This window comes from Salmo salar, chromosome 16 (genome assembly GCF_965601325.2).
Source record: "Salmo salar chromosome 16, fSalSal1, whole genome shotgun sequence".
NCBI lineage: Eukaryota > Metazoa > Chordata > Actinopteri > Salmoniformes > Salmonidae > Salmo > Salmo salar.
The window spans coordinates 1,842,209-1,867,417 of record NC_138306.1 but is presented as its reverse complement, the minus strand read 5'-3'; the positions used below and the strand labels follow the sequence as shown (position 1 = coordinate 1,867,417).

Genomic DNA, 25,209 nt, shown 5'->3' with positions numbered 1-25,209 from the left:
AGTTCCTGCAAGAGGAAGGCATTGATGCTATGGACTGGCCCACCCGTTCCCCAGACCTGAATCCAATTGAGCACATCTGGGACATCATGTCTCGCTCCAGTCTGTTGCACCACAGACTGTCCAGGAGTTGGCGGATGCTTTAGTCCAGGTCTGGGAGGATATCCCTCAGGAGACCATCCGCCACCTCATCAGGAGCATGCCCAGGCCTTGTAGGGAGGTCATACAGGCACGTGGAGGCCACACACACTACTGAGCCTCATTTTCACTTGTTTTAAGGACATTACATCAAAGTTGGATCAGCCTGTAGTGTGGTTTTCCACTTTAATTTTGAGTGTGACTCCAAATCCAGACCTCCATGGGTTGATAAATTGGATTTCTATTGATTATTTTTGTGTGATTTTGTTGTCAGCACATTCAACTATGTAAAGAAAAAAGTATTTAATAAGATTATTTCTTTCATTCAGATCTAGGATGTGTTGTTGAAGTGTTCCCTTTATTTTTTTGAGCAGTATATATATATATATATATATATATATATATATATATATAAAAATTAAAAATAATATATATATATATAAAAAAAGTAACAAAAAATAAATATATATATATTATTATTATATTATTATTATTTTTTATCATTCTATTGGTTTCAAGAATTTTGTATAGTTTAAATTTAAAAAATTGAAGTTTTGAATCCAGTGTCCTTTTGCGTATTTGTTCAAAAACCATGTGCCATGGAATCGGTACGTCGAAAAGCTCTTCCCAACTATTTTGCAATCTATATAGCAGCGCTGTAATTTCTTTGGTCCTTAAATTAAACTGTTGTACTTTTTTATTTATAACAATTTTCTTGAACCAATTTGTCACGTCCTGACCATAGAAAGCTGTTATTTTCTATGGTATAGTAGGTCAGGGCATGACAGGGTTTTTTTCTAGTTTAGATTTTCTATGTTGTTATGTTCTAGTTTTGTATTCGTTTTTTTGGGGGGGGATGATCTCCAATTAGAGGCAGCTGGTCATCGTTGTCTCTAATTGGAGATCATACTTAAGTAGTTGTTTTTCCCACTTGGGTTTGTGGGGGATTTTTTTTGAGTTAGTGTATGTTGCACCTCTTCGTCACGGTTTGTTGTTTTTGTTCTTTAGTTTATTTGTATATCTTGCATAGTTTCACAGTGAAAATAAAATGTGGAACGATACACACGCTGCACTTTGGTCCGCTCCTTCCTTCGACAAACGTGACAGAATCTCCCACCACCAAAGGACCAAGCAGCGTGGTCAAGACCAATGGACCTGGGAGGACATATTGAATGGCAAGGGATCCTCGACGTTGGAGGAGATCCATGCCGGATGGGATCGCCTCCCATGGGAACAGGTGGAAGCATTGAGGGAGGAACAGCAACGAGACCGGGAGTCACGGCAACGACGGAAGCCCGAGAGGCAGCCCCACCAAAAAATTGGGGGTGGGCACACGGGGAGATTGACGGAGTCAGGTTGTAGACCTGAGCCAACTCCCCGTGCTTACCGTAGGGAGCATGTGACCAGTCAGGCACCGAGTTATGCTGTGATGCGCACTATATCACCAGTGCGCATTCATAGCCCGGTGCGATCTGTGCCTGCGCCCCGCATTTGCCGTGCTAGAGTGGGCATTCAGCCAGAACGGATTGTGCTGGCTCAGCACTCCTGGTCTCCAGTATGCCTCCTCGGTCCAGGATATCCTGCGCCAGCTCTACGCACTGTGTCGCCAGTACGCCTTCACAGCCTAGTTCGTCCTGTGCCAGCGCCCCGCACTTGGCGGGCTAAACTGAGCATCCAGCCAGGACGGGTTGTGCCAGCCATACGCTCCAGACCTCCAGTGCGCCTCCACGGCCCAGGATATCCTGTCCCGGCTCCTCGCACTCGCCCTGAAGTGCGTGTCACCAGTCTGGGGCCACCTGTCCCGGTTCCACGCATCAGGCCTCCAGTGCGCATTCCCAGTCCAGAGCTTCCGGCGACAGTTCCCAGTCCGGAACCTCCTGAGACGGCCCGCAGTCCGGGGCCTCCTGAGACGGCCCGCAGTCCGGGGCCTCCTGAGACGGCCCGCATTCCGGGGCCTCCTGAGACGGCCCGCAGCCCGGGGCCTCCTGAGACGGCCCGCAGCCCGGGGCCTCCTGAGACGGCCCGCAGCCCGGGGCCTCCAGCGGCGGCCCGCAGCCCGGGGCCTCCTGAGACGGCCCGCAGCCCGGGGCCTCCTGAGACGGCCCGCAGTCCGGGGCCTCCAACGGCGGTCTGCAGTCCGGAACCTCCGGTGATGATCCGCGGTCCGGGTCCTTTGGTGACGATCCAGGGTCCGGTGACACAAAAGCGGAGGGATCAGCGGGCGGAGCGGGGGTTACGCCCAGAACCGGAGCCGCCTCTTCTGCTGGAGGATCCGCGGGATGAGAAAGTTCTTCGTCCTGCACCAGAGCCGCCACCGACATTAGTCACCCACCCTAACCCTCGCTTTTTTTTGTTTTTTTTGTTGTTTTAGGTTGCGTTCGGAGTCCGCACCTTTGGGGGGGGGGTACTGTCACGTCCTGACCATAGAAAGCTGTTATTTTTTATGGTAGAGTATGTCAGGGCGTGACAGGGGGGTTTTCTAGTTTAGATTTTCTATGTTGTTATGTTCTAGTTTTGTATTTCTATGTTTTGGGGGGGGATGATCTCCATTTAGAGGCAGCTGGTCATCGTTGTCTCGAATTGGAGATCATACTTAAGTAGTTGTTTTTCCCACCTGGGTTTGTTGGGGATTTTTTTTGAGTTAGTGTATGTTGCACCTCTTCGTCACGGTTTGTTGTTTTTGTTCTTTAGTTTATTTGTATATCTTGCATAGTTTCACAGTGAAAATAAAATGTGGAACGATACACACGCTGCACTTTGGTCCGCTCCTTCCTTCGACAAACGTGACAGAATCTCCCACCACCAAAGGACCAAGCAGCGTGGTCAAGACCAATGGACCTGGGAGGACATATTGAATGGCAAGGGATCCTCGACGTTGGAGGAGATCCATGCCGGATGGGATCGCCTCCCATGGGAACAGGTGGAAGCATTGAGGGAGGAACAGCAACGAGACCGGGAGTCACGGCAACGACGGAAGCCCGAGAGGCAGCCCCACCAAAAAATTGGGGGTGGGCACACGGGGAGATTGACGGAGTCAGGTTGTAGACCTGAGCCAACTCCCCGTGCTTACCGTAGGGAGCATGTGACCAGTCAGGCACCGAGTTATGCTGTGATGCGCACTATATCACCAGTGCGCATTCATAGCCCGGTGCGATCTGTGCCTGCGCCCCGCATTTGCCGTGCTAGAGTGGGCATTCAGCCAGAACGGATTGTGCTGGCTCAGCACTCCTGGTCTCCAGTATGCCTCCTCGGTCCAGGATATCCTGCGCCAGCTCTACGCACTGTGTCGCCAGTACGCCTTCACAGCCTAGTTCGTCCTGTGCCAGCGCCCCGCACTTGGCGGGCTAAACTGAGCATCCAGCCAGGACGGGTTGTGCCAGCCATACGCTCCAGACCTCCAGTGCGCCTCCACGGCCCAGGATATCCTGTCCCGGCTCCTCGCACTCGCCCTGAAGTGCGTGTCACCAGTCTGGGGCCACCTGTCCCGGTTCCACGCATCAGGCCTCCAGTGCGCATTCCCAGTCCAGAGCTTCCGGCGACAGTTCCCAGTCCGGAACCTCCTGAGACGGCCCGCAGTCCGGGGCCTCCTGAGACGGCCCGCAGTCCGGGGCCTCCTGAGACGGCCCGCATTCCGGGGCCTCCTGAGACGGCCCGCAGCCCGGGGCCTCCTGAGACGGCCCGCAGCCCGGGGCCTCCTGAGACGGCCCGCAGCCCGGGGCCTCCAGCGGCGGCCCGCAGCCCGGGGCCTCCTGAGACGGCCCGCAGCCCGGGGCCTCCTGAGACGGCCCGCAGTCCGGGGCCTCCAGCGGCGGTCTGCAGTCCGGAACCTCCGGTGATGATCCGCGGTCCGGGTCCTTTGGTGACGATCCAGGGTCCGGTGACACAAAAGCGGAGGGATCAGCGGGCGGAGCGGGGGTTACGCCCAGAACCGGAGCCGCCTCTTCTGCTGGAGGATCCGCGGGATGAGAAAGTTCTTCGTCCTGCACCAGAGCCGCCACCGACATTAGTCACCCACCCTAACCCTCGCTTTTTTTTGTTTTTTTTGTTGTTTTAGGTTGCGTTCGGAGTCCGCACCTTTGGGGGGGGGGTACTGTCACGTCCTGACCATAGAAAGCTGTTATTTTTTATGGTAGAGTATGTCAGGGCGTGACAGGGGGGTTTTCTAGTTTAGATTTTCTATGTTGTTATGTTCTAGTTTTGTATTTCTATGTTTTGGGGGGGGATGATCTCCATTTAGAGGCAGCTGGTCATCGTTGTCTCGAATTGGAGATCATACTTAAGTAGTTGTTTTTCCCACCTGGGTTTGTTGGGGATTGTTTTTGAGTTAGTGTATGTTGCACCTCTTCGTCACGGTTTGTTGTTTTTGTTCTTTCGTTTATTTGTTTATCTTGCATAGTTTCACAGTGAAAATAAAATGTGGAACGATACACACGCTGCACTTTGGTCCGCTCCTTCCTACGACAAACGTGACACAATAATGGTCTTTAACCTCTATGGGACCGGCGGGACGAATTCGTCCCACCTACATAACAGCCACTGCCAGCCTGTGGCGCGATTTTCAAAATCTTAAAAATCCTATTACTTCAATTTCTCAAACATATGACTATTTTACAGCCATTTAAAGATAAGACTCTCGTTAATCTAACCACACTGTCCGATTTCAAAAAGGCTTTACAACGAAAGCAAAACATTAGATTATGTCAGCAGAGTACCAAGCCAGAAATAATCAGACACCCATTTTTCAAGCCAGCATATAATGTCACCAAAACCCAGAAGACAGCTAAATGCAGCACTCACCTTTGATGATCTTCATCAGATGACAACCCTAGGACATTATGTTATACAATACATGCATGTTTTGTTCAATCAAGTTCATATTTATATCAAAAACCAGCTTTTTACATTAGCATGTGACGTTCAGAACTAGCATACCCCCCGCAAACTTCCGGGGAATTCGCTAACATTTTACTAAATTACTCACGATAAACGTTCACAAAAAGCATAACAATTATTTTAAGAATTATAGATACAGACCTCCTCTATGCACTCGATATGTCCGATTTTAAAATAGCTTTTTGGTGAAAGCACATTTTGCAATATTCTAAGTACATAGCCCAGGCATCACGGGCTCGCTATTTAGACACCCGGCAAGTTTAGCACTCACCATAATCATATTTACTATTATAAAAATGTCATTACCTTTTGTTGTCTTCGTCAGAATGCACACCCAGGACAGCTACTTCAATAACAAATGTTGGTTTGGTCCAAAATAATCCATCGTTATATCCGAATAGCGGCGTTTTGTTCGTGCGTTCCAGACACTATCCGAAATAGTAAAGAAGTGTTGCGCGCTTGGCGCAATTCCTGACAATAAAATTCAAAGTATTCCATTGCCGTACGTCGAAGCATGTCAACCGCTGTTTAAAATCAATTTTTACGTCATTTTTCTCGTAGAAAAGCGATAATATTCCGACAGGGAATCTCCTTTTCGGCAAACAGAGGAAAAAATCCCAAAGGCGGGGGCGGTCGGGGTCACGCGCATAAGCTAGTGTCTCTTGATGGGCCACTTGAGAAAGGCGATAATGTGTTTCAGCCTGGGGCTGGAATGACGACATTCTGTTTTTTCCCGGGCTCTGAGAGCCTATGGAAGACGTGGGAAGTGTCACGTTAGAGCAGAGATCCTTAGTAAATGATAGAGATGGCAAAGAAGTTCCAGAAATGGTCAGACAGGCCACTTCCTGTAAAGGAATCTCTCAGGTTTTGACCTGCCATTTGAGTTCTGTTATACTCACAGACACCATTCAAACAGTTTTAGAAAATTTAGGGTGTTTTCTATCCATATGTAATAAGTATATGCATATTCTAGTTACTGAGTAGGAGTGGTAACCAGATTAAATCGGGTATGTTTTTTATCCAGCCGTGTCAATGCTGCCCCCTAGCCCTAACAGGTTAACGCAGGGCCAACAGACAAGTTCCCTACTTTTCCCCCTTTCCACTTTCCTCTTCCGTTTTTGCAGTAATGCTGCAATTAGTTGCTTGTAATTTTGGGTAGAGCAGAAATGTCCATATATTTTTGTTTGCTGCATGTGTAACATAACTCCACCAGTCCTATTATGATATAATTTAGAAAGATTATATCTTAAAAAAAAGTTTTTATATCTATTAGTATTTGAATTTAACCATAATATTTGTTTTATTATTTGTTCTGTTTTTTTTCTCTCAGGTGGATTAAATTGGAATTGCAACCAACTTTCTATGGCTTGTTTAACCTGTTAGGGCTAGGGGGCAGTATTTACACGGCCGGATAAAAAACGTACCCGATTTAATCTGGTTATTACTACTGCCCAGAAACTAGAATATGCATATAATTATTGGCTTTGGATAGAAAACACCCTAAAGTTTCTAAAACTGTTTGAATGGTGTCTGTGAGTATAACAGAACTCATATGGCTGGCAAAAACCTGAGAAGATTCTGTACAGGAAGTGCCCTCTCTGACCATTCCTTGAGCTTCTTGGCTCTGTTTATTGAAAACTGAGGATCTTTGCTGTAACGTGACACTTCCTACGGCTCCCATAGGCTCTCAGAACCCGGGAAAAAGCTGAATCATGTAATTCCAGCCCCAGGCTGAAACACATTAGCGCCTTTGGTAAGTGCTCTATCAGAGAACCATCAGACTGAAGCTCGTGCACGAGGGGATCCCATGTTTTTATTTTCTCTCTCTTTGAACGTAAACACGCTTTCCCGGTCGGAATATTACCGCTTTTTTACGAGAAAAATGGCATAAAAATTTATTTTAAACAGCGGTTGACATGCTTCGAAGTACGGTAATGGAATATTTAGAATTTTTTTGTCACGAAACGCGTCGTGCGCGTCACCCTTCTTTACACTTCGGATAGTGTCTTGAACGCACGAACAAAACAGAGGATATTTGAACATAACTATGGATTATTTTGAACCAAACCAACATTTGTTATTGAAGTAGAAGTCCTGGGAGTGCATTCTGACGAAGAACAGCAAAGGTAATAACATTTTTCTTATAGTAAATCTGACTTTGGTGAGGGCTAAACTTGGTGGGTGTCTAAATAGCTAGCCCTGTGATGCCGGGCTATCTACTCAGAATATTGCAAAATGTGCTTTCACCGAAAAGCTATTTTAAAATCGGACATAGCGAGTGCATAGAGGAGTTCTGTATCTATAATTCTTAAAATAATTGTTATGTTTTTTGTTAACGTTTATCGTGAGTAATTTAGTAAATTCACCGGAAGTGTTCGGTGGGAATGCTAGTTCTGAACGTCACATGCTAATGTAAAAAGCTGGTTTTTGATATAAATATGAACTTGATTGAACAAAACATGCATGTATTGTATAACATAATGTCCTAAGATTGTCATCCGATGAAGATCATCAAAGGTTAGTGCTGCATTTAGCTGTGGTTTGGGTTTATGTGACATTATATGCTAGCTTGAAAAATGGGTGTCTGATTATTTCTGGCTTGGTACTCTGCTGACATAATCTAATGTTTTGCTTTCGTTGTAAAGCCTTTTTGAAATTGGACAGTGTGGTTAAATTAACGAGTGTCTTGTCTTTAACCTCTATGGGCTAGGTGGGACGCTAGCGTGCCACCCGTGGTGCACTCCATCAACAGCAGGTGCATTTCAAGAGCGGCAAATTTGAATCCAAATAAATGTCAAAATTCAAATTTTTCAAACATACAACTATTTTACACCCTTTGAAAGATAAACATCTCCTTAATCTAACCACGTTTTACGATTTCAAAAAGGTTTTACGGCGAAAGCATAAATTTAGAGTATGTTAGGACAGTACATTTACAAGAGTTGTGTGTAATGTTTTGTCAATTCAAAGACAGGGTCACCAAAACCATAAAACCAGCTAAAATGATGCACTAACCTTTTACAATCTCCATCAGATGACACTCCTAGGACATTATGTTAGACAATGCATGCATTTTTAGTTCTATCAAGTTCATATTTATATCCAAAAACAGCGTTTTACTATGGCATTGATGTTGAGGAAATCGTTTCCCTCCAATAACCGGCAGTCAAGTCAGCGTCACAAATTAAATAATTAAAATTAGAAAACATTGGTAAAATATTATATTGTCATTTAAAGAATTATAGATTTACATCTCTTGAACGCAATCAACTTGCCAGATTTAAAAATAACCTTACTGGGAAATCACACTTTGCAATAATCTGAGCACTGCGCCCAGAAAAATACGCGTTGCGATACAGACTAGACGTCATGTTGGGGAGATCTAAAATCGAAAATACTATGTAAATAATCCATTACCTTTGATTCTCTTCATCAGATGTCACTTCCAGGTATCACAGGTCCATAACGAATGTAGTTTTGTTCAAAAAAGCTCATCATTTATGTCCAAAAATCTCCGTCTTGTTAGCACATGATCTAAGCCAGCCGGACTTCTCGTCATGAACGAGGGGAAAAAATATATTTACGTTCGTTCAAACATGTCAAACGTTGTATAGCATAAATCATTAGGGCCTTTTTTAACCAGAACATGAATAATATTCAAGGTGGACGAATGCATACTCTTTTATAACGTATTGGAACGAGGGTACCCAACATGAACTCGCGCGCAAGGTGTCTAATGGGACATCATCGTTCCATGGCTCTTGTTCGGTCAGATCTCCCTCCAGAAGACTCAAAACACTTTGTAAAGGCTGGTGACATCTAGTGGAAGCAATAGGAAGTGCCAAAATATTCCTCAGCCCCTGTGTTTTTCAATGGGATAGGTTTAAAGGTAATACAACACATCAGGTATCCACTTCCTGTCAGAAAATGTCTCAGGGTTTTGCCTGCCAAATGAGTTCTGTTATACTCACAGACACCATTCAAACAGTTTTAGAAACTTTAGAGTGTTTTCTATCCATATATAATAAGTATATGCATATTCTAGTTACTGGGTATGATTAGTAACCAGATTAAATCGGGTACATTTTTTTTATCCAGACGCGCAAATGCTGCCCCCTAGCCCTAACAGGTTAAATTGGTGTAAAATAGTCATATGTTTGAGAACTTGAAGTAATAGCATTTCTAAGGTATTTGAATAACGCGCCACGGGATTCCACTGGCTGTTACGTAGGTGGGACGAAATCGTCCCACTGGCCCCGGAGAAGTTAAAATAGCGATATTTGTGAGATTATTTCCTTTTCAAATAACTGAAAGTGAGAGATTGTAATCTGAATAAAGTGAAAAGGCCATTCTTGAACATGGTGAAACATTCTTATTAGTTTGCTAGAGATCCAGTTCAGATTTAAGTATAACTTTTGTATGACTGAAGCCTTAGAGATCTAATGCTTTAATATTGAATCATTTCTGAACTCCGAATTCATATTCCTTATCCTCTCTAGGGTAAGTGGGAAATCGTCCCACCTACTCAACAGCCAGTGGAATCCCATGGCTATTTGAAGAATCTCAAACATAAAATATATTTAGTTTTTTTTAACACATTTTTTGGTTACTTCCGCTTCACGGAAGACTGGAACCATTTAAACTCTGTTTTGTTTATAGCTACATCTTGTTTGGCCAGCTTTGTGTCAAGTCACTCCGGTACATACTGACCGTGGCGTGTGCAGAAAGTAGCCCATCACTTTTTCCTACAGATCTGTCTATAGTGCCTGCTAAATACAGGTCATCAATGCTGTTGAGGAAAGTAAGAACTTTTATAGTTCGATGGCTAACGTTAAATCTTTCAAAAATGGTATGGTAGAAATGTAATGGGAGTCGGGAAGCAAGGTCAGGGTGTGAATCATTTAATCAATAAATGAAACATAATACAAAACAAGAAACACAAACAACACACAGACATGAAACTGAAACAATAACGCTTAGGGAAGGAACCAAATGGAGTGACATATATATAGGGAAGGTAATCAGGGAGGTGATGGAGTCCAGGTGAGTCTGAATATGCCCTGGTGCGCGTAATGATGGTGACAGGTATGCGCCATAACGAGCAGCCTGGTGACCTAGAGCACTGGCAGGGAGTATATGTGACAGTACCCCCTCCCCAACGTGCGGCTCCAGCCGTAGAATGCCGACCAAAGTGACGATCCCGTGGATCAGGAGTGGATTGGTCACCTCTGCTGAGGCACGTGAACCTGTTGAACTGGCTGAGGCGCGGGAGCCTGGTGACCTAGAGCGCCGGAGAGGGAGTATACGTGACAGTATCCCCTCCCTGGCGCAGGGCTCCAGCCGCAAGACGCCGAGCAAGGGGACGATCCCGAGGATCAGGAGCGGACCGGTTGCCTCTGAGGTGCAGAAACCAGACGAACCGGCTGAGGCGTGAGAGCCTGATGAGGCGGCCAAGGCGTAGGAGCCCAACGAGCCAGCTGATGTGCGAGAGTCTGACGAACCAGCTAAAGCTTGAGAGTCCGACGAGCTGGCTGAAGCGTGAGAGCCCGACGAGCTGAGGACTCCCCGGTAGCTCCGGTACTGACACCCGGACCCGACGTGCCTTCCACCACAACAAAAAAAAAACACTCCCTGATGCTTCCCTTAGGTGAGGCGTTATTCTGTAACGTGTGCGCTGGGAGTCAGGAAGCCAGTTCAGGGAGTGAATAATTTAATCAATAAACGAAATATAATACAGAACAAGAAACACAAACAACGCACTGACATGAAACAGAAACAATAACGCCTGGGGAAGGAACCTAAGAGAGTGACATATATAGGGGAGGTAATCAGGGAGGTGATGGAGTTCAGGTGAGTCTGATGCGCTCGTGCGCGTAACGATGGTGACAGGCATGTGCCATAACGAGCAGCCTGGTGACCTAGAGCGCCGGAGAGGTAGTTTACGTGACAAGAAAGGACTGTCAATACATACTGAACAGCTTACGTTATAGACAGAAGCATGCTACATGGCAGACCAATCCAAACTCCTCCCGGGATGTCCAGCCCATATATTATCTCAGCCAATCATGGCTAGTGGGAAGGTTCCTGGCTTTTTCCATGACTAAACCAACTTGGCTCGTAATTTAACAACTGTATTTCTATTTATGGATGGAATACAGGTTTGTTATTGAGGCACATGTTCCAGAAGGCATTTCTGCCCAAAAAAAGCATTTTGATAAACAAAATGTTTACGTTGCTGCTCCTGTGAAGTAGTGATGTGCGACATACACCTAGTTTCCTTAAACAAGTCACATGTCATTGTTGTTCTGTTTTGATAGCATGAACTATTAGGGCTGACATACATTTGTTATTTTAGACCTCCCTTGCTTGCTCCCTCGAGAGTGTAAAGTGGCCTATGTATTCATACTTTCTAAATTACTAAGCAGGTATGTATTTGCCTGAGAAGCAGTTTTTTTGTGACGATTGTATGACGCTACACACCACTTCTCTGCCACTTTTGTGAACACCTCGGAAAGTGTAAAACTACTGCTGTCTTCCTCTGTCCCCATATGTTGTCGGCATATCAGTAGAGCGGTTGCTGCATATCCACTATCCACACCTGACTGTCAGAGAAATGACCCCCCCCCTCCCAGGCTAAAACTCCCTGTGATTTCAGAGAGCCTGCATGCTGTGTGGAATGTCACCAACATACCACCTGGTCCAGATGCTTTCTTTGTGCTGTGGTGTGGTGCTGACAGAAATGTGTGTGTGTGTGTGTGTGTGTGTGTGTGTGTGTGTGTGTGTGTGTGTGTGTGTGTGTGTGTGTGTGTGTGTGGTGTGTGTGTGTGTGTGTGTGTGTGTGTGTGTGTGTGTGTGTAAGAAAGAGAGAAGGAGAAAGATTGCTGTTTGTCTGGACTGACTTATGTTAATGTATTCTGTAAGGAATGCCCTAGATTGATTTTGCTCAATTTATTGTCAGTACAATAGTTTTTCTTTTAAATTATTTCGAATTTGCTCAATCTATTGGGGTAAAAGCAATTATCAGTACAATGCATTATGGGTTATGAAGTAGGTGGGGGACTAGTGACACTAATTAGCAGAGGGACAACCCTCAAACCCTTTCCTCAGACCTCTTCCCTTGTTATAAGGCCAAACTTTGGCCCAATGAGACTCTTTGCTTCACTAGGAGCTAAAAGGAAAGGAAAAAGTCAAGTCAACTATTGGCCAAATGTTCAGTCACTGTCTCAAATAAACCAATCCTGTTTGGGGCATTTTATTTTTCTTAGCATTGTTAATATTATAGCTCTGTTTGGCTCTCTGTCTGTGGTCTGTGTGTAACACTAACACTAGCCAAGACCACAGAGACTAGACAAACAGATTCCTCTGAAGACTTTATCTGTGGTAAAGGCCCAATCTGGGATATGCCTGGGAGTAGGAGTGCGAGTATGTAGATTATGAAGAGTAGGGGTCCCAGCACAGAGCCTTGGTGCACATCCTGTTATTTTGAATGAAAGATACCGTTTGTCCTATTTATTCTAGAAGAATATCATAAATGCATATCACTTATCCATTTATGATATAATATCCCCTAGAGTCTATTAACGCACCAGTGTGTCAATCTTTAAAAAAAAAAAATTATTTAACCTTTATTTAACTAGGTAAGTGAGTTAAGAACAAATTCTTATTTACAATGACGGCCTATGAACAGTGGGTTAACTGCCTTGTTCAGGGGCAGAACAACTGATTATTACCTTGTCATCTCAGGGATTCAATCTAGCAACCTTTCGGTTACTGGCCCAATGCTCTAACCACTAGGCTACATGCTGCCCCTAATCTAAGTAACATAACTTAAAAAAAACATCAAAATCAGTCAATTTAAGCTAAAGATATCAGTTTTGCATGGGCTGCGTCTCAATCCCTCGCACCCGCCTATGTTAAATACTGTGTGTTAAAAAATATATATATTTCCAGAGCTTTCTTATATGTCCTAGATATAGCACAGACACTTCCAAACCTTTTTCCTTATTATTTATTTTTTGATTGTCTTTTTTTGTCATTTAGGAATGGTTTATTCAATTCATTTTTATGGGCTTTAGTAGTAATGGCCAAATTCAGTATTTTATCAAATAATTTGCTGTATATTTTTTTATACTTTAGGAGGTGTCCTAAAATTCAAAATCAAATAGCTAAATGATCCACGGTATGACCTTCTTAAAACAATTGCATTTGTCAGCTTAGAACCCCCTTCCCTCATAACGGCTTAGACTTTAAAGAAATAAGTGGTTACACTTAGCAAACCAAGTAGCAGGGCTGCCATTGTTTTTGGAATTGCAGACTGACCTTTTAAAGTATGATGGCAGTTGGACAACAACCACCAGACATAGTTGGTGCCCTGACAGTCTGACAATGTAGTTGAGTAAGCACATAGTTGTACCTGCCTTCTCATTGCGGTTCCCTCTATAACCACTGTACTCTGCTGAGGAAGACAAATCCCTCTGGATGTTGAATGCACCAGAAGCCTCAGAATAGACAGGCTGTTTAGACTAGACTGCCTGTTGTCCTGGTAGCTATCCATCTTATGTTTGGTGGTTTTGTAGATGTATCTGGTTCAATGAGAAATGACAAACCATTAGCACAATTGAATTCAATAAACTTTACTTATACCAGAGGTGCAATTATTTCTGGCAGGTATAGGATACAGATTGAAAGACAATAACATACACTTAGTTAATACAACAGGTCATAATATGACCTTATGAAGCTGCATTAGTTCTGATTCTACTGTAACAGCATGTCCTTCTCTACAGATGAGCCCAGAGGAATACAGGGAACACTCCTGCATGTGCAGGCCGGAGGAAGTCGACATTGATGTAAGTCCAACACACTCAAGTATGGCTACTGTGACAGATTTTCCTATGGGAAATACTGTGGACTGTCTTGGGTATGATAGTCTTAGGTATGGTGTAAGCAAGAAAAACATGGATCTCCTATAGTTAACTGGACTATATAATGTACACCATGTACAGCCTGTTCTGACCTTTCCCCTGTGTTGTGTTGACTCTGGAAATATCTGCAAAGATTTACACAATATATACAAAAGTATGTGGACATCCCTTCAAATAAGTGGATTTGGCTATTTCTGCCACACCCATTGCTGACAGGTGTATAACATCAACACATGCAATCTCCATAGCCAAACATTGGCAGTAGAATGGCCTTACTGAAGTGCTCAGTTACATTCAACGTGGCACTGTCATAGAATGCCACCTTTCCAACAAGTCAGTTCGTCAAATTTCTGCCCTGCTGTTATTTGAAGTGGAATTGTCTAGGAGCAACAATGGCTCAGCCGCGAAGTGGTAGGCCACACAAGCTCACAGAAGGGGAATGCCGAGTGCTGAAGCTTATAGCGCGTAAAAATCTGTCCTTGGTTGCAACACTCACTACCGATTTCCAAACTGCCTCTGGAAGAAACTTAGGCACAAGAACTGTTTGTCGGGAGCTTCATGAAATGGGTTTCATGAAATGGGTTTCCATGGCCGAGCAGTCGCACACAAGCCTAAGATGGGGTGGCAGGTAGCCTAGTGGTTAGAGTGTTGGACTAGTAACTGAGAGGTTGCAAGATCGAATCCCAGAGCTGACTCGGTAGAAATCTGTTGTTCGGCCCCTGAATAAGACAGTTAACCCACTGTTCCTGTCATGACTTCTAATGAAGTTGATGTCCCTCCTTGTTCGGGTGGTGTTCGGCGGTCGACGTCACCGGCCTTCTAGCCACCATTGATCAGTTTTTCATTTTCCATTGGTTTTGTCTGGTCTCTTTACACACCTGTTTCATATCCCAGTAATTATATGTTGTGTATTTAACCCTCTCATTCCCCTAATTTCTCTGTCGGTGATTGTTTGTTTGTTATGTACGTGTTGTTTCTATATCGGTGTGCGACGGGTTATTGTTTTACCCGGATTCTTTTCTACGTTGGTTTTGGAAATAAATATTCCATTTTTAAACCACTCTGTTTTCTCCTGCGCCTGACTTCCCTGCCACCTACATACACGGACTATGACAGAATCACCGACCAAATTTTTGAAGTCAGCAGGAGAAGAGATCCCGGACAGGGAGGTGGAGGAGCGCATCCAGAAGAATGCAGAAAGACTATTACATCTATGCGCTGCTCTGGATCGCGCTGTTCAGCTGATGGACCGCTTAGAGAGACGGGAGATTCAGCCAGCGCCTCCACCAGCCCAACCGGGGTCGATCCAAAACACCCCTTGTCAACCTGAACCGGGTGGTATCCGTCTAGCCATGCCTCGGGGTTACGACGGAAGTACTGCCAACTGCCGGGGTTTCCTGCTCCAATTAGAACTTTCTCTGGCCACGGTCCACCCAGTCCCATCAGACCGAGAGAATATTTTCGCCCTCGTCTCGTGCCTCACCGGGAGAGCCCTGGAATGGGCCAGCGCTATGGTTGAAGGAGGAGATATGGCATTGGACCGATATGAGGAGTTCATCCGCCGTTTCCGGGCAGTCTTCGACCATCCACCTGAGGGCAGAGCGGCGGGTGAGCGCCTCTACCATCTGAGGCAGGAGACGAGGAGCGCTCAGGATTTCGCATTGGAGTTCAGGACCCTGGCAGCCGGTGCAGGATGGAATCACGGGGCCCTGATAGATCATTATCGCTGCAGTCTGCGGGAGGACGTCCGTCGGGAGCTGGCCTGTAGAGACACCACCCTAACCTTCGACCAGCTGGTGGATCTGTCCATCCAGTTGGACAACGGGCTGGCTGCTCGTGGACGTCCAGATCAGGGTCTGGTGGTTTCATCCTCCTGCACCCCCTCTCCTATAACCATGGAGCCAGGAGAGAGGGTGCACAGGGAGACCGGAGGGAGTTCCCGCTCGCGTACCGTTAGTGACCGCAGAGGACACACTGCTGGTCGGTGCCGGGCAGGTTCGTCTGGGAATCGAGGTAACAGGCAGGGCGCTCTGGCACCACCCCAGGTGAGTAGGCACCATTCTCATCCAGAGCCCTCTGTTGCTCATATATTTGTGTCTGTCACTTTTCCTGATTTTTCACCTCATTCCCAGCATAAGGCACTAGTAGATTCAGGCGCGGCTGGGAACTTTATTGATCAAACGTTGGCTCATAGTTTAGGGATCCCTATTGTACCGGTGAAAGTTCCTTTTCCCATTCACACCTTAGATAGTCGACCATTAGGGTCAGGGTTGATTAGGGAGGCCACGGCTCCATTGACTATGGTTACGCAGGGGGGTCACAAGGAGAAAATTAGTATTTTCCTTATCGACACTCCTGCGTATCCGGTGGTGCTGGGTCTTCCCTGGTTAACTAGTCATAACCCCACTTTTTCTTGGCCACAGAGGGCTCTTACGGGGTGGTTGCGAGAGTGCTCAGGTAGGTGTGTAGGGGTTTCCGTTGGTGCTACTACGGTGGAAAGTCCAGACCAGGTCTCCACCATGCACATTCCCCCTGAATATGCCGATTTGGCTCTCGCCTTCTGTAAAAAGAAGGCGACTCAATTCCCACCTCATCGACAGGGGGATTGTGCGATAAATCTCATGGCAGACGCTGCACTTCCCAAGAGTCACGTGTATCCCCTGTCGCAAGCGGAGACGGTGGCTATGGAAACATATGTTTCCGAATCCCTGCGTCAGGGATACATTAGGTCCTCCATCTCACCCGTCTCCTCGAGTTTCTTTTTTGTGAAGAAGAAGGATGGGGGTCTGCGACCGTGCATTGATTATCGAGGTCTTAATAAAATTACAGTGGGGTACAGTTACCCGCTACCTCTGATCGCCCCGGTGATTGAATTAATGCATGGCGCCCGCTTCTTCACAAAACTGGATCTCAGGAGTGCGTATAACCTGGTGCGTATCCGAGATGGAGATGAGTGGAAGACAGCATTTAGTACCACCTGGGCATTGAGTACCTTGTCATGCCGTATGGGTTAAAAAATGCTCCATCAGTCTTCCAATCTTTTGTCGATGAGATTTTCAGGGACCTGCACGGGCAAGGTGTAGTGGTGTATATCGATGACATTCTGATTTACTCCGCTACACGCGCCGAGCATGTGTCCCTGCTGCGCAAAGTGCTTGGTTGATGGAGGAGCATGACCTGTATGTCAAGGCTGAGAAATGCTTGTTCTTTAAACAGTCCGTGTCACGAGCGGAATGAACAGTTTAAGGAGTGAGTCAAACGCAGGAGACTGAGGGCCGTTGGAACAATCTTAATTTAATAAATCCACAGGTAAGTTTCACATACGGCTGGGAGCATAACAGTCAAAAAAATGGACAAAAAGAAGCTCCGTTCAAAAGGCAGACGGGGCGCAGCCCGGCAACCCTAATGCCTAGATAATAAAAGTAACACCACACGTAACAACGAACAATCCCGCACAAAATCCTAGCTAAACACAGACAGACTAAATAACCCCCCCACTAATGACAAAACACAAAACAGGTGCAAACAAAAACCAGACATAACTAATAGACACTGAAACACAGATCGGTGGCAGCTAGTAGGCCGGCGACGATGACCGTCGAGCGCCGCTCGACCGAGGAGAGGCGCCCCCTTCTGTGGATGTTGTGACAGTCCGTCTCTTTCTTAAGATATCGCCTATCTACGTCAGGAGTGGAGATGGAGAGTGACCGTATTACAGCCGTGCGTAATTGGCCGACTCCCACCACGGTAAAGGAGGTGCAGTGATTTTTAGGGTTTGCCAATTACTACCGGAGATTTATCCGAGGTTTTGGTCAGATAGCTGCTCCTATTACCTCACTGCTGAAGGGGGGTCCGGTGTGCTTGCAGTGGTCAGCTGGGGCGGATAGGGCGTTGAGGAAACTGAAGGCTCTGTTTACCTCGGCTCCTGTGTTGGCTCATCCGGATCCCTCTCTGCAATTCATAGTGGAGGTGGACGCATCTGAGGCTGGGATAGGAGCTGTGCTCTCTCAGCATTCGGGTACGCCACCTAAGCTCCGCCCCTGTGCCTTCTTCTCGAAGAGGCTCAGCCCGGCGGAGCAAAACTATGATGTGGGGGACAGAGAGCTGTTGGCTGTCGTCAGGGCTCTGACGGTGTGGAGACACTGGCTTGAGGGGGCTAAACACCCTTTTCTCATCTGGACTGACCACTGCAATCTGGAGTACATCCGGGAGGCGAGGAGACTGAATCCTCGCCAGGCAAGGTGGGCCATGTTTTTCACCCGTGTTTACCCTCTCTTATAGACCAGGTTCCCAGAACGTCAAGGCAGACACACTGTCCCGGCTGTATGACACAGAGGAGCGGTCCATGGATCCCACTCCCATCATCCCAGCCTCTTGTTTGGTGGCACCAGTGGTCTGGGAGCTGGACGCAGACATTGAGCGGGCGTCACGTGCAGAGCCCGTTCCCCCTCAGTGTCCAGCTGGGCGTCTGTACGTTCCGTCCACTGTCCGCGACCGATTGATCTACTGGGCTCACACGTCACCCTCCTCTGGTCATCCTGGGATTGGTCGGACAATGTGCTGTCTTAGTGGGAAATACTGGTGGCCCACCTTAGCTAAGGACGTGAGGGTTTATGTTTCCTCCTGCTCGGTGTGCGCCCAGTGCAAGGCTCCTAGACACCTACCCAGGGGTAAGTTACAACCCTTACCCGTTCCACAGCGGCCGTGGTCGCACTTGTCGGTGGATTTTATAACCGATCTTCCACCATCACAAGGTAACACCATGATCCTGGTCGTTGTGGATCGCTCTTCTAAGTCCTGTCGTCTCCTCCCTTTGCCCGGTCTCCCTACGGCCCTACAGACGGCGGAGGCTCTGTTTACACACGTCTTTCGGCACTACGGGGTGCCTGAGGGTATAGTGTCTGATCGAGGGCCCCAGTTCACGTCAAGGGTTTGGAAGGCGTTCATGGAACGTCTGGGGGTCTCGGTTAGCCTTACCTCGGGTTTTCACCCCGAAAGTAACGGGCAGGTGGAGAGAGTTAATCAGGATGTGGGTAGGTTTCTGAGGTCTTATTGCCAGGATTGGCCGGGGGAGTGGGCGGAGTTTGTGCCCTCGGCAGAGATGGCTCAGAACTCGCTCCGCCACTCCTCCACTAACCTCACTCCGTTTCAGTGTGTGTTAGGTTATCAGCCGGTTCTGGCCCCTTGGCATCAGAGCCAGACCGAGGCTCCTGCGGTGGACCACTGGTTCCGGCGCGCGGAGGAGACCTGGGACGCAGCTCACATCCGCCATTCAGCGCGCCGGTCGACGTCAAAAAGCTGGTGCAGACCGTCGCCGCAGTGAGGCCCCGGTGTGTGCAACGGGGGACAGGGTCTGGCTCTCGACCCGAAACCTGCCCCTCCGCCTGCCCTGCCGGAAGCTGAGTCCGCGGTTTGTGGGGCCGTTTAAAAACCTCTTACATCTAGACGTTCCGCTAGCGGAACACCTGCTCCAATATCCAATGATAGGCGTGGCGCGAATGACAAATTCCTCAAAAATACAAAAACTTCAATTTTTCAAACATATGACTATTTCACAGCATTTTAAAGACAAGACTCTCCTTTATCTAACCACACTGTCCGATTTCAAAAAGGCTTTACAGCGAAAGCAAAACATTAGATTATGTCAGCAGAGTACCAAGCCAGAAATAATCAGACACCCATTTTTCAAGCTAGCATATAATGTCACAAAAACCCAGAAGACAGCTAAATGCAGCACTAACCTTTGATGATCTTCATCAGATGACACACCTAGGACATTATGTTATACAATACATGCATGTTTTGTTCAATCAAGTTCATATTTATATCAAAAAACAGCTTTTTACATTAGCATGTGACGTTCAGAACTAGCATACCCCCCGCAAACTTCCGGGGAATTTGCTAACAATTTACTAAATTACTCACGATAAATGTTCACAAAAAGCATAACAATTATTTTAAGAATTATAGATACAGAACTCCTCTATGCACTCGATATGTCCGATTTTAAAATAGCTTTTTGGTGAAAGCACATTTTGCAATATTCTAAGTACATAGCCCAGCCATCACGGGCTAGCTATTTAGACACCCGGCAAGTTTAGCCTTCACCAAAATCAGATTTACTATTATAAAAGGTTGATTACCTTTTGTTGTCTTCGTCAGAATGCACTCCCAGGACTGCTACTTCAATAACAAATGTTGGTTTGGTCCAAAATAATCCATCGTTATATCCGAATAGCGGCGTTTTGTTCGTGCGTCCCAGACACTATCCGAAATGGTAAATCAGGGTCGCGCGCATGGCGCAATTCGTGACAAAAAAATTCTAAATATTCCATTACCGTACTTCGAAGCATGTCAACCGCTGTTTAAAATCAATTTTTATGCAATTTATCTCGTAAAAAAGCGACCGGGAATCTCCTTTTCGGCAAACAGAGGAAAAATCACAAAGACGGGGGCGGCCAGGGCACGCGCCTAAGCCCACAGTCCCTTGATCGGCCACTTGACAAAGGCGATAATGTGTTTCAGCCTGGGGCTGGGATGACGACATTCAGGTTTTTCCCGGGCTCTGAGCGCCCATGGAAGACGTAGGAAGTGTCACGTTAGAGCAGAGATCCTTTGTAAAAGATAGAGATGGCAAAGAAGTTCAAGAAATGGTCAGACAGGCCACTTCCTGTAAAGGAATCTCTCAGGTTTTGACCTGCCAAATGAGTTCTGTTATACTCACAGACACGATTCAAACAGTTTTAGAAACTTTGGAGTGTTTTCTATCCAAAGCCAATAATTATATGCATATTCTAGTTACTGGGCAGGAGTAGTAACCAGATTAAATCGGGTACGTTTTTTATCCAGCCGTGAAAATACTGCCCCCTAGCCATAACAGTTTAAATGTAATTTTAACTTCCAAATGAGAGATTTGGGTTTTCATAAGGAAAGTGCCCTGCTTGATCAGTGGCCCACCCCTGTGAAGAGGAGCGGTTATAAATGATGAAACACATCCTTCCCCCCTCTCCACTATATAAGCCTGTGACGAAAAGATAACCACGTTGTTCCAGTACGGGAGGTCTGCAGCCTCTACGTTAGAAGGACACACATGTCAAGTACAGAACTAAGCCAACCTCGGCGTGAGCTTTGATGGCGAATGGTATGAACTTTGAGCTTATTCACTACAGAAGTGATACTTCCTAGCCGTTGAGTTAGCAGTAGCCGCTGTAGACGGGGGCTAGGAAAGGACGGACGACGGATCCAGTCTAACAGACGGACGAAGATAACACCACGTATCCAATTTACCACCAGAGACATTCTTCTGAGTTTACAGGAAGATCTGTTGGCCAACCCAGCCAGCATCTACGACCAATCTACCGAAGCGCAGCTCAAAGTAAATATTTATTGCATTTTCCTTTTCCAAATGGGCGGTAATTTAGAATGCATAAGATAATGTATTTACGATAGCATAGCTGCTGTTTCTTTGTTCCTAAATCTTCCCGCTCTTTCATTCAAGCCCAACCCCCTTTCCTTTGTGTAACCAGCCATCATGTATGTCATCATTTGTATTCGGTGTATTTGTAATTCTGTGTGATTAGTTTAGGTATTTAGTAAATAAATAATTAAACCCAATTTTGTATTGCTGATTCAACTTGTTAGCCAGGGTTCGTGAAGATAGCCAAGAATTTACAACTTTCATTATGAGACTGAAAATAAGATAAGGGTTAATATTGACTGCTATCGATGTAAAATATTACTAAGTATTTTAAGAGTTTATTCGGAAGATAACGGCTCTATAAACGTTCTTCCGTGGTGCCCCGACTTTCTAGTTAATTACATTTACATGATTAGCTTAATCAGGTAATATTAATTACAGAGAGAATTTTATAGGTTAGCATGTCATATCACTTAATCCGGCATAGCCAAAGACACGACACCAGCCACTACCCAAACGCGCTACTTTTTTTCAACCAGAGCCAGCAAAGCCATGATTCAGCTTTTTGCCGCCTTCTGAGAGCCCATGGGAGCCGTAGGAAGCGTCACGTAACAGCAGAGATCCTCTGTAATGGATAGAGATAATCAAGAAGGGCAAGAAATTGTCAGATAGGCCACTTCCTGCATGGAATCTTCTCAGGTTTTGGCCTGCCATATGAGTTCTGTTATACTCACAGACACCATTCAAACAGTTTTAGAAACTTTAGGGTGTTTTCTATACAAAGCCAATAATTATATGCATATTCTAGTTACTGGGCAGGAGGAGTAACCAGATTAAATCGGGTACGTTTTTTATCCAGCCGTGTCAATACTGCCCCCTAGCCCTAACAGGTTAAAACGGATTTATGTTTCCCTGCATTAAAGTACCTGGCCACTAGGAGCGCCGCTTCTGGATGAGCATTTTCTTGTTTGCTTATGGCGGAATACAACTCATTGAGTGCGGTCTTAGTGCCAGCATTGGTTTGTGGTGGTAAATAGACGTCTACGAATAACGTAGATGAGAACTCTCTTGGTAGATAGTTTGGTATACAACTTATCATAAGGTACTCTCTCAGGCGAGCAATACATCAATACTTCTTTAATATTAGACATTGTGCACCAGCTGTTATTGACAAATAGACACACACCCCTCCCCTCGTCTTACCAGACGTAGCTTGTCTGTCCTGCCGATGCATGAAAAATCCCACCAACTCTATATTATTCGTGTCGTTGTTCAGCCACGACTCGTGAAACATAATATATTACATTTTTTTATGTCCCTTTGGTAGGATAGTCATATATCATTCATTTTAGTTTCCAATGATTGCACGTTGGCCAATAGAACGGATGGTAGTGGAGGTTTACTCACTTGCCTATGAATTCTTAGAAGGCAGCCCGACCTCCGGACCCTTTTTCTCTGTCTTTTCTTCACGCAAATGAAGGTGGTTCGGGCCCGTTCCCGAGAAAGAAGTATATCCTTCATGTCGGACTAGTTAAAGAACAGAATCTTCGCCCAGTAATCGCTGTTCTGATGTCCAGAAGTTATTTTCTGTCATAAGAGACGGTAGCAGCAACATTATGCACAAAATAAGTAACAAACAACACGTAAAAACTAACAAAATAGCACAGTTGGTTTTGAGCCTATAAAACAACAGCTAGCCCCTCCTGCGCCATTCACACGGAAAACTGTTGAGCGTGAAAAACTCTGCAGTGTTGCAATTCTTTACATACTCAAACCGGTGCACCTGGCACCTCTAACATACCCTATTGAAAGGCACTTAAATATTTTGTCTTGCCCATTCATCCTCTGAATGGCACACATACGCAATCCATGTCTCAATTATCTCAAAGATTAAAAATCCTTCTTTAAGGGAATGGGGGCAGCATTGGGAAGTTTGGATGAAAAGCGTGCCCAGAGTAAATTGCCTGTTACTCAGGCCCAGAAGCTAGGATATGCATAGATGGATATGTAGATTTGGATAGAAAACACTCTAAAGTTTCCAAAACTGTTAAAATAATGTCTGTGAGTATAACATAACTCATATGGCAGGCAAAAACCTGAGAAAAATCCAACCAGGAAGTGGGAATTTTGAGGTTTGTTGTTTTTTAAGTGAATGCCTATCCAGTATCCAGTGTCTGTGGGGTCAGATTGCACTTCCTAAGGCTTCCAGTAGATGTCAACAGTCTTTAGAAGTTGTTTCATGATTCTATTGTGAAAGGGGAGAGAATAAGACCACTCAGAGTAAGTGGCTCAGCTGAAAGCCATGAGTTGTTTATCGCGTGTGGCCGTGAGCGCAACGTTCTTTCCTTTCTAATGAAAACAGTATTGTCCGGTTGAAATATTATTGAATATTTATGATAAAAAGATCCTAAGGATTGATTATAAACATTGTTAGACATGTTTCTACGAACTTTGATGGAACTTTTGACTTTTCGTCTGGATGTTGTGTGCCTTTGGATTACGGAACTAAGCGCGCGAACAAAACGGAGGTATTTGGACATAAAGAGGGAATTTATTGAACAAAACGAACATTTATTGTGTAACATGATGTCCTGGGAGTGCCACCAGATGAAGATCATCAAAGGTAAGTGATTAATTTAATCGCTATTTCTGACTTTTGTGAGTCTTCTCCTTGGCTGGAAAATGTCTGTATGTTTTTTTGTGGCTAGGCGCTGTCCTAACATAATCGCATGGTGTGCTTTCGCGTAAAGCCTTTTTGTAATCGGACACTGTGGTTGGATTAACTAGAAGTTTATCTTTAAAATGGTGTATAATACTTGTATGTTTGAGGAATTTTAATTATGAGATTTCTGTTTGAATTTGGCGCCCTGCAATTTCACTGGCTGATCCCAGAGAAGTTTTAACTGGTCTCCTCCCCTTCACCTACACTGATTGAATTGTATTTAACAGGTGACATTAATAAGAGATCATAGCTTTCACCTGGATTCACCTGGTCAGTCTGTCATGGAAAGAGCCGGTGTTCCTAATGCCATTTAGCAATGTTAGTCATGCATGCATGCATACACTAAACAGTGTTGAACTTAAATCCACTGTATCCATGAAGTATTGCATCTTGTCGTGCTCTTGGGGCATCGCTCATCGGTGGCATAGGGTTGGCAGGCATTAATGTCACGTTAGTGTATGTGTGTGTGCGCTCGTGCCTATGTGTGCCATGTGCTGTGCTGTGTCCTACTGTGAGTGCCTCTTTATTCACTGCCCAAAGCAGCGACCTTACTGTGTGGTAGAGCAGCTGTGTGTCGTATAATATGCATCCATGTGAGTTTCTTACATGTATGTTGTGTCCCTCTCCAACCAATTTTCTGTTCCCCTCTAGGAGCGTCCCCGCAGTGCAGTAGACCAGCTGTGTGGTGGGCCTGTGGAGAAGGAGAGTGGCAGGCCCAGGATGAGTGTAGAGGAGCAGCTGGAGAGAATCAGGAAACACCAACAGGGGGCATTAAGAGAGAAGAAGAAGGGGCTTCACATCATGGTGATCAACAGCCCTCAGCAGGGACAGCTAGGCCTGCAGGACAACAACACACACAGCCATCCACACAGTCACAGTAACACACCAACACCCTCACGAAGCACCTCGTTCACCAAAGAGAACCCCTTCCATAGCCTGCAGGTAGGTAGACGCACAAGGATGCACACCAGAGCACAATATAAGCATACATATCTGACCTGAGCCCAAGGTTGGTTCACACAACAAGTTTACGGATGAAAACTTTCAGAAACAGAGACTTCCTGAGACAAAGATGTATCTGAAACAGAGACATATCTGAACTTATCCAATAAGACATT

At 45.6% G+C, this 25,209-nt stretch overlaps 1 protein-coding gene across 1 annotated transcript; it reads left to right on the top strand.

The window, feature by feature from the left end:
• Window positions 1-13,801: 13,801 nt before the first annotated feature.
• LOC145861173 (uncharacterized) lies at window positions 13,802-25,190 on the top strand. Its single transcript, XM_082963239.1, has 3 exons — window positions 13,802-13,877; window positions 24,743-25,033; window positions 25,140-25,190. Exons 1-3 carry the CDS (start codon window positions 13,815-13,817, stop codon window positions 25,188-25,190), a joined length of 405 nt encoding a protein of 134 aa, XP_082819365.1. The 5' UTR covers window positions 13,802-13,814.
• The last annotated feature ends 19 nt before the right edge of the window (window positions 25,191-25,209 follow it).

Coding starts and splice junctions, on each gene's coding strand:
- LOC145861173 (XM_082963239.1), top strand. CDS start 13,815: ATGAGCCCAGAGGAATACAGGGAACACTCCTGCATGTGCAGGCCGGAG. Junction 13,878..24,742: donor CGGAGGAAGTCGACATTGAT/GTAAGTCCAACA, acceptor GTTCCCCTCTAG/GAGCGTCCCCGCAGTGCAGT. Junction 25,034..25,139: donor ACCCCTTCCATAGCCTGCAG/GTAGGTAGACGC, acceptor GAAAACTTTCAG/AAACAGAGACTTCCTGAGAC.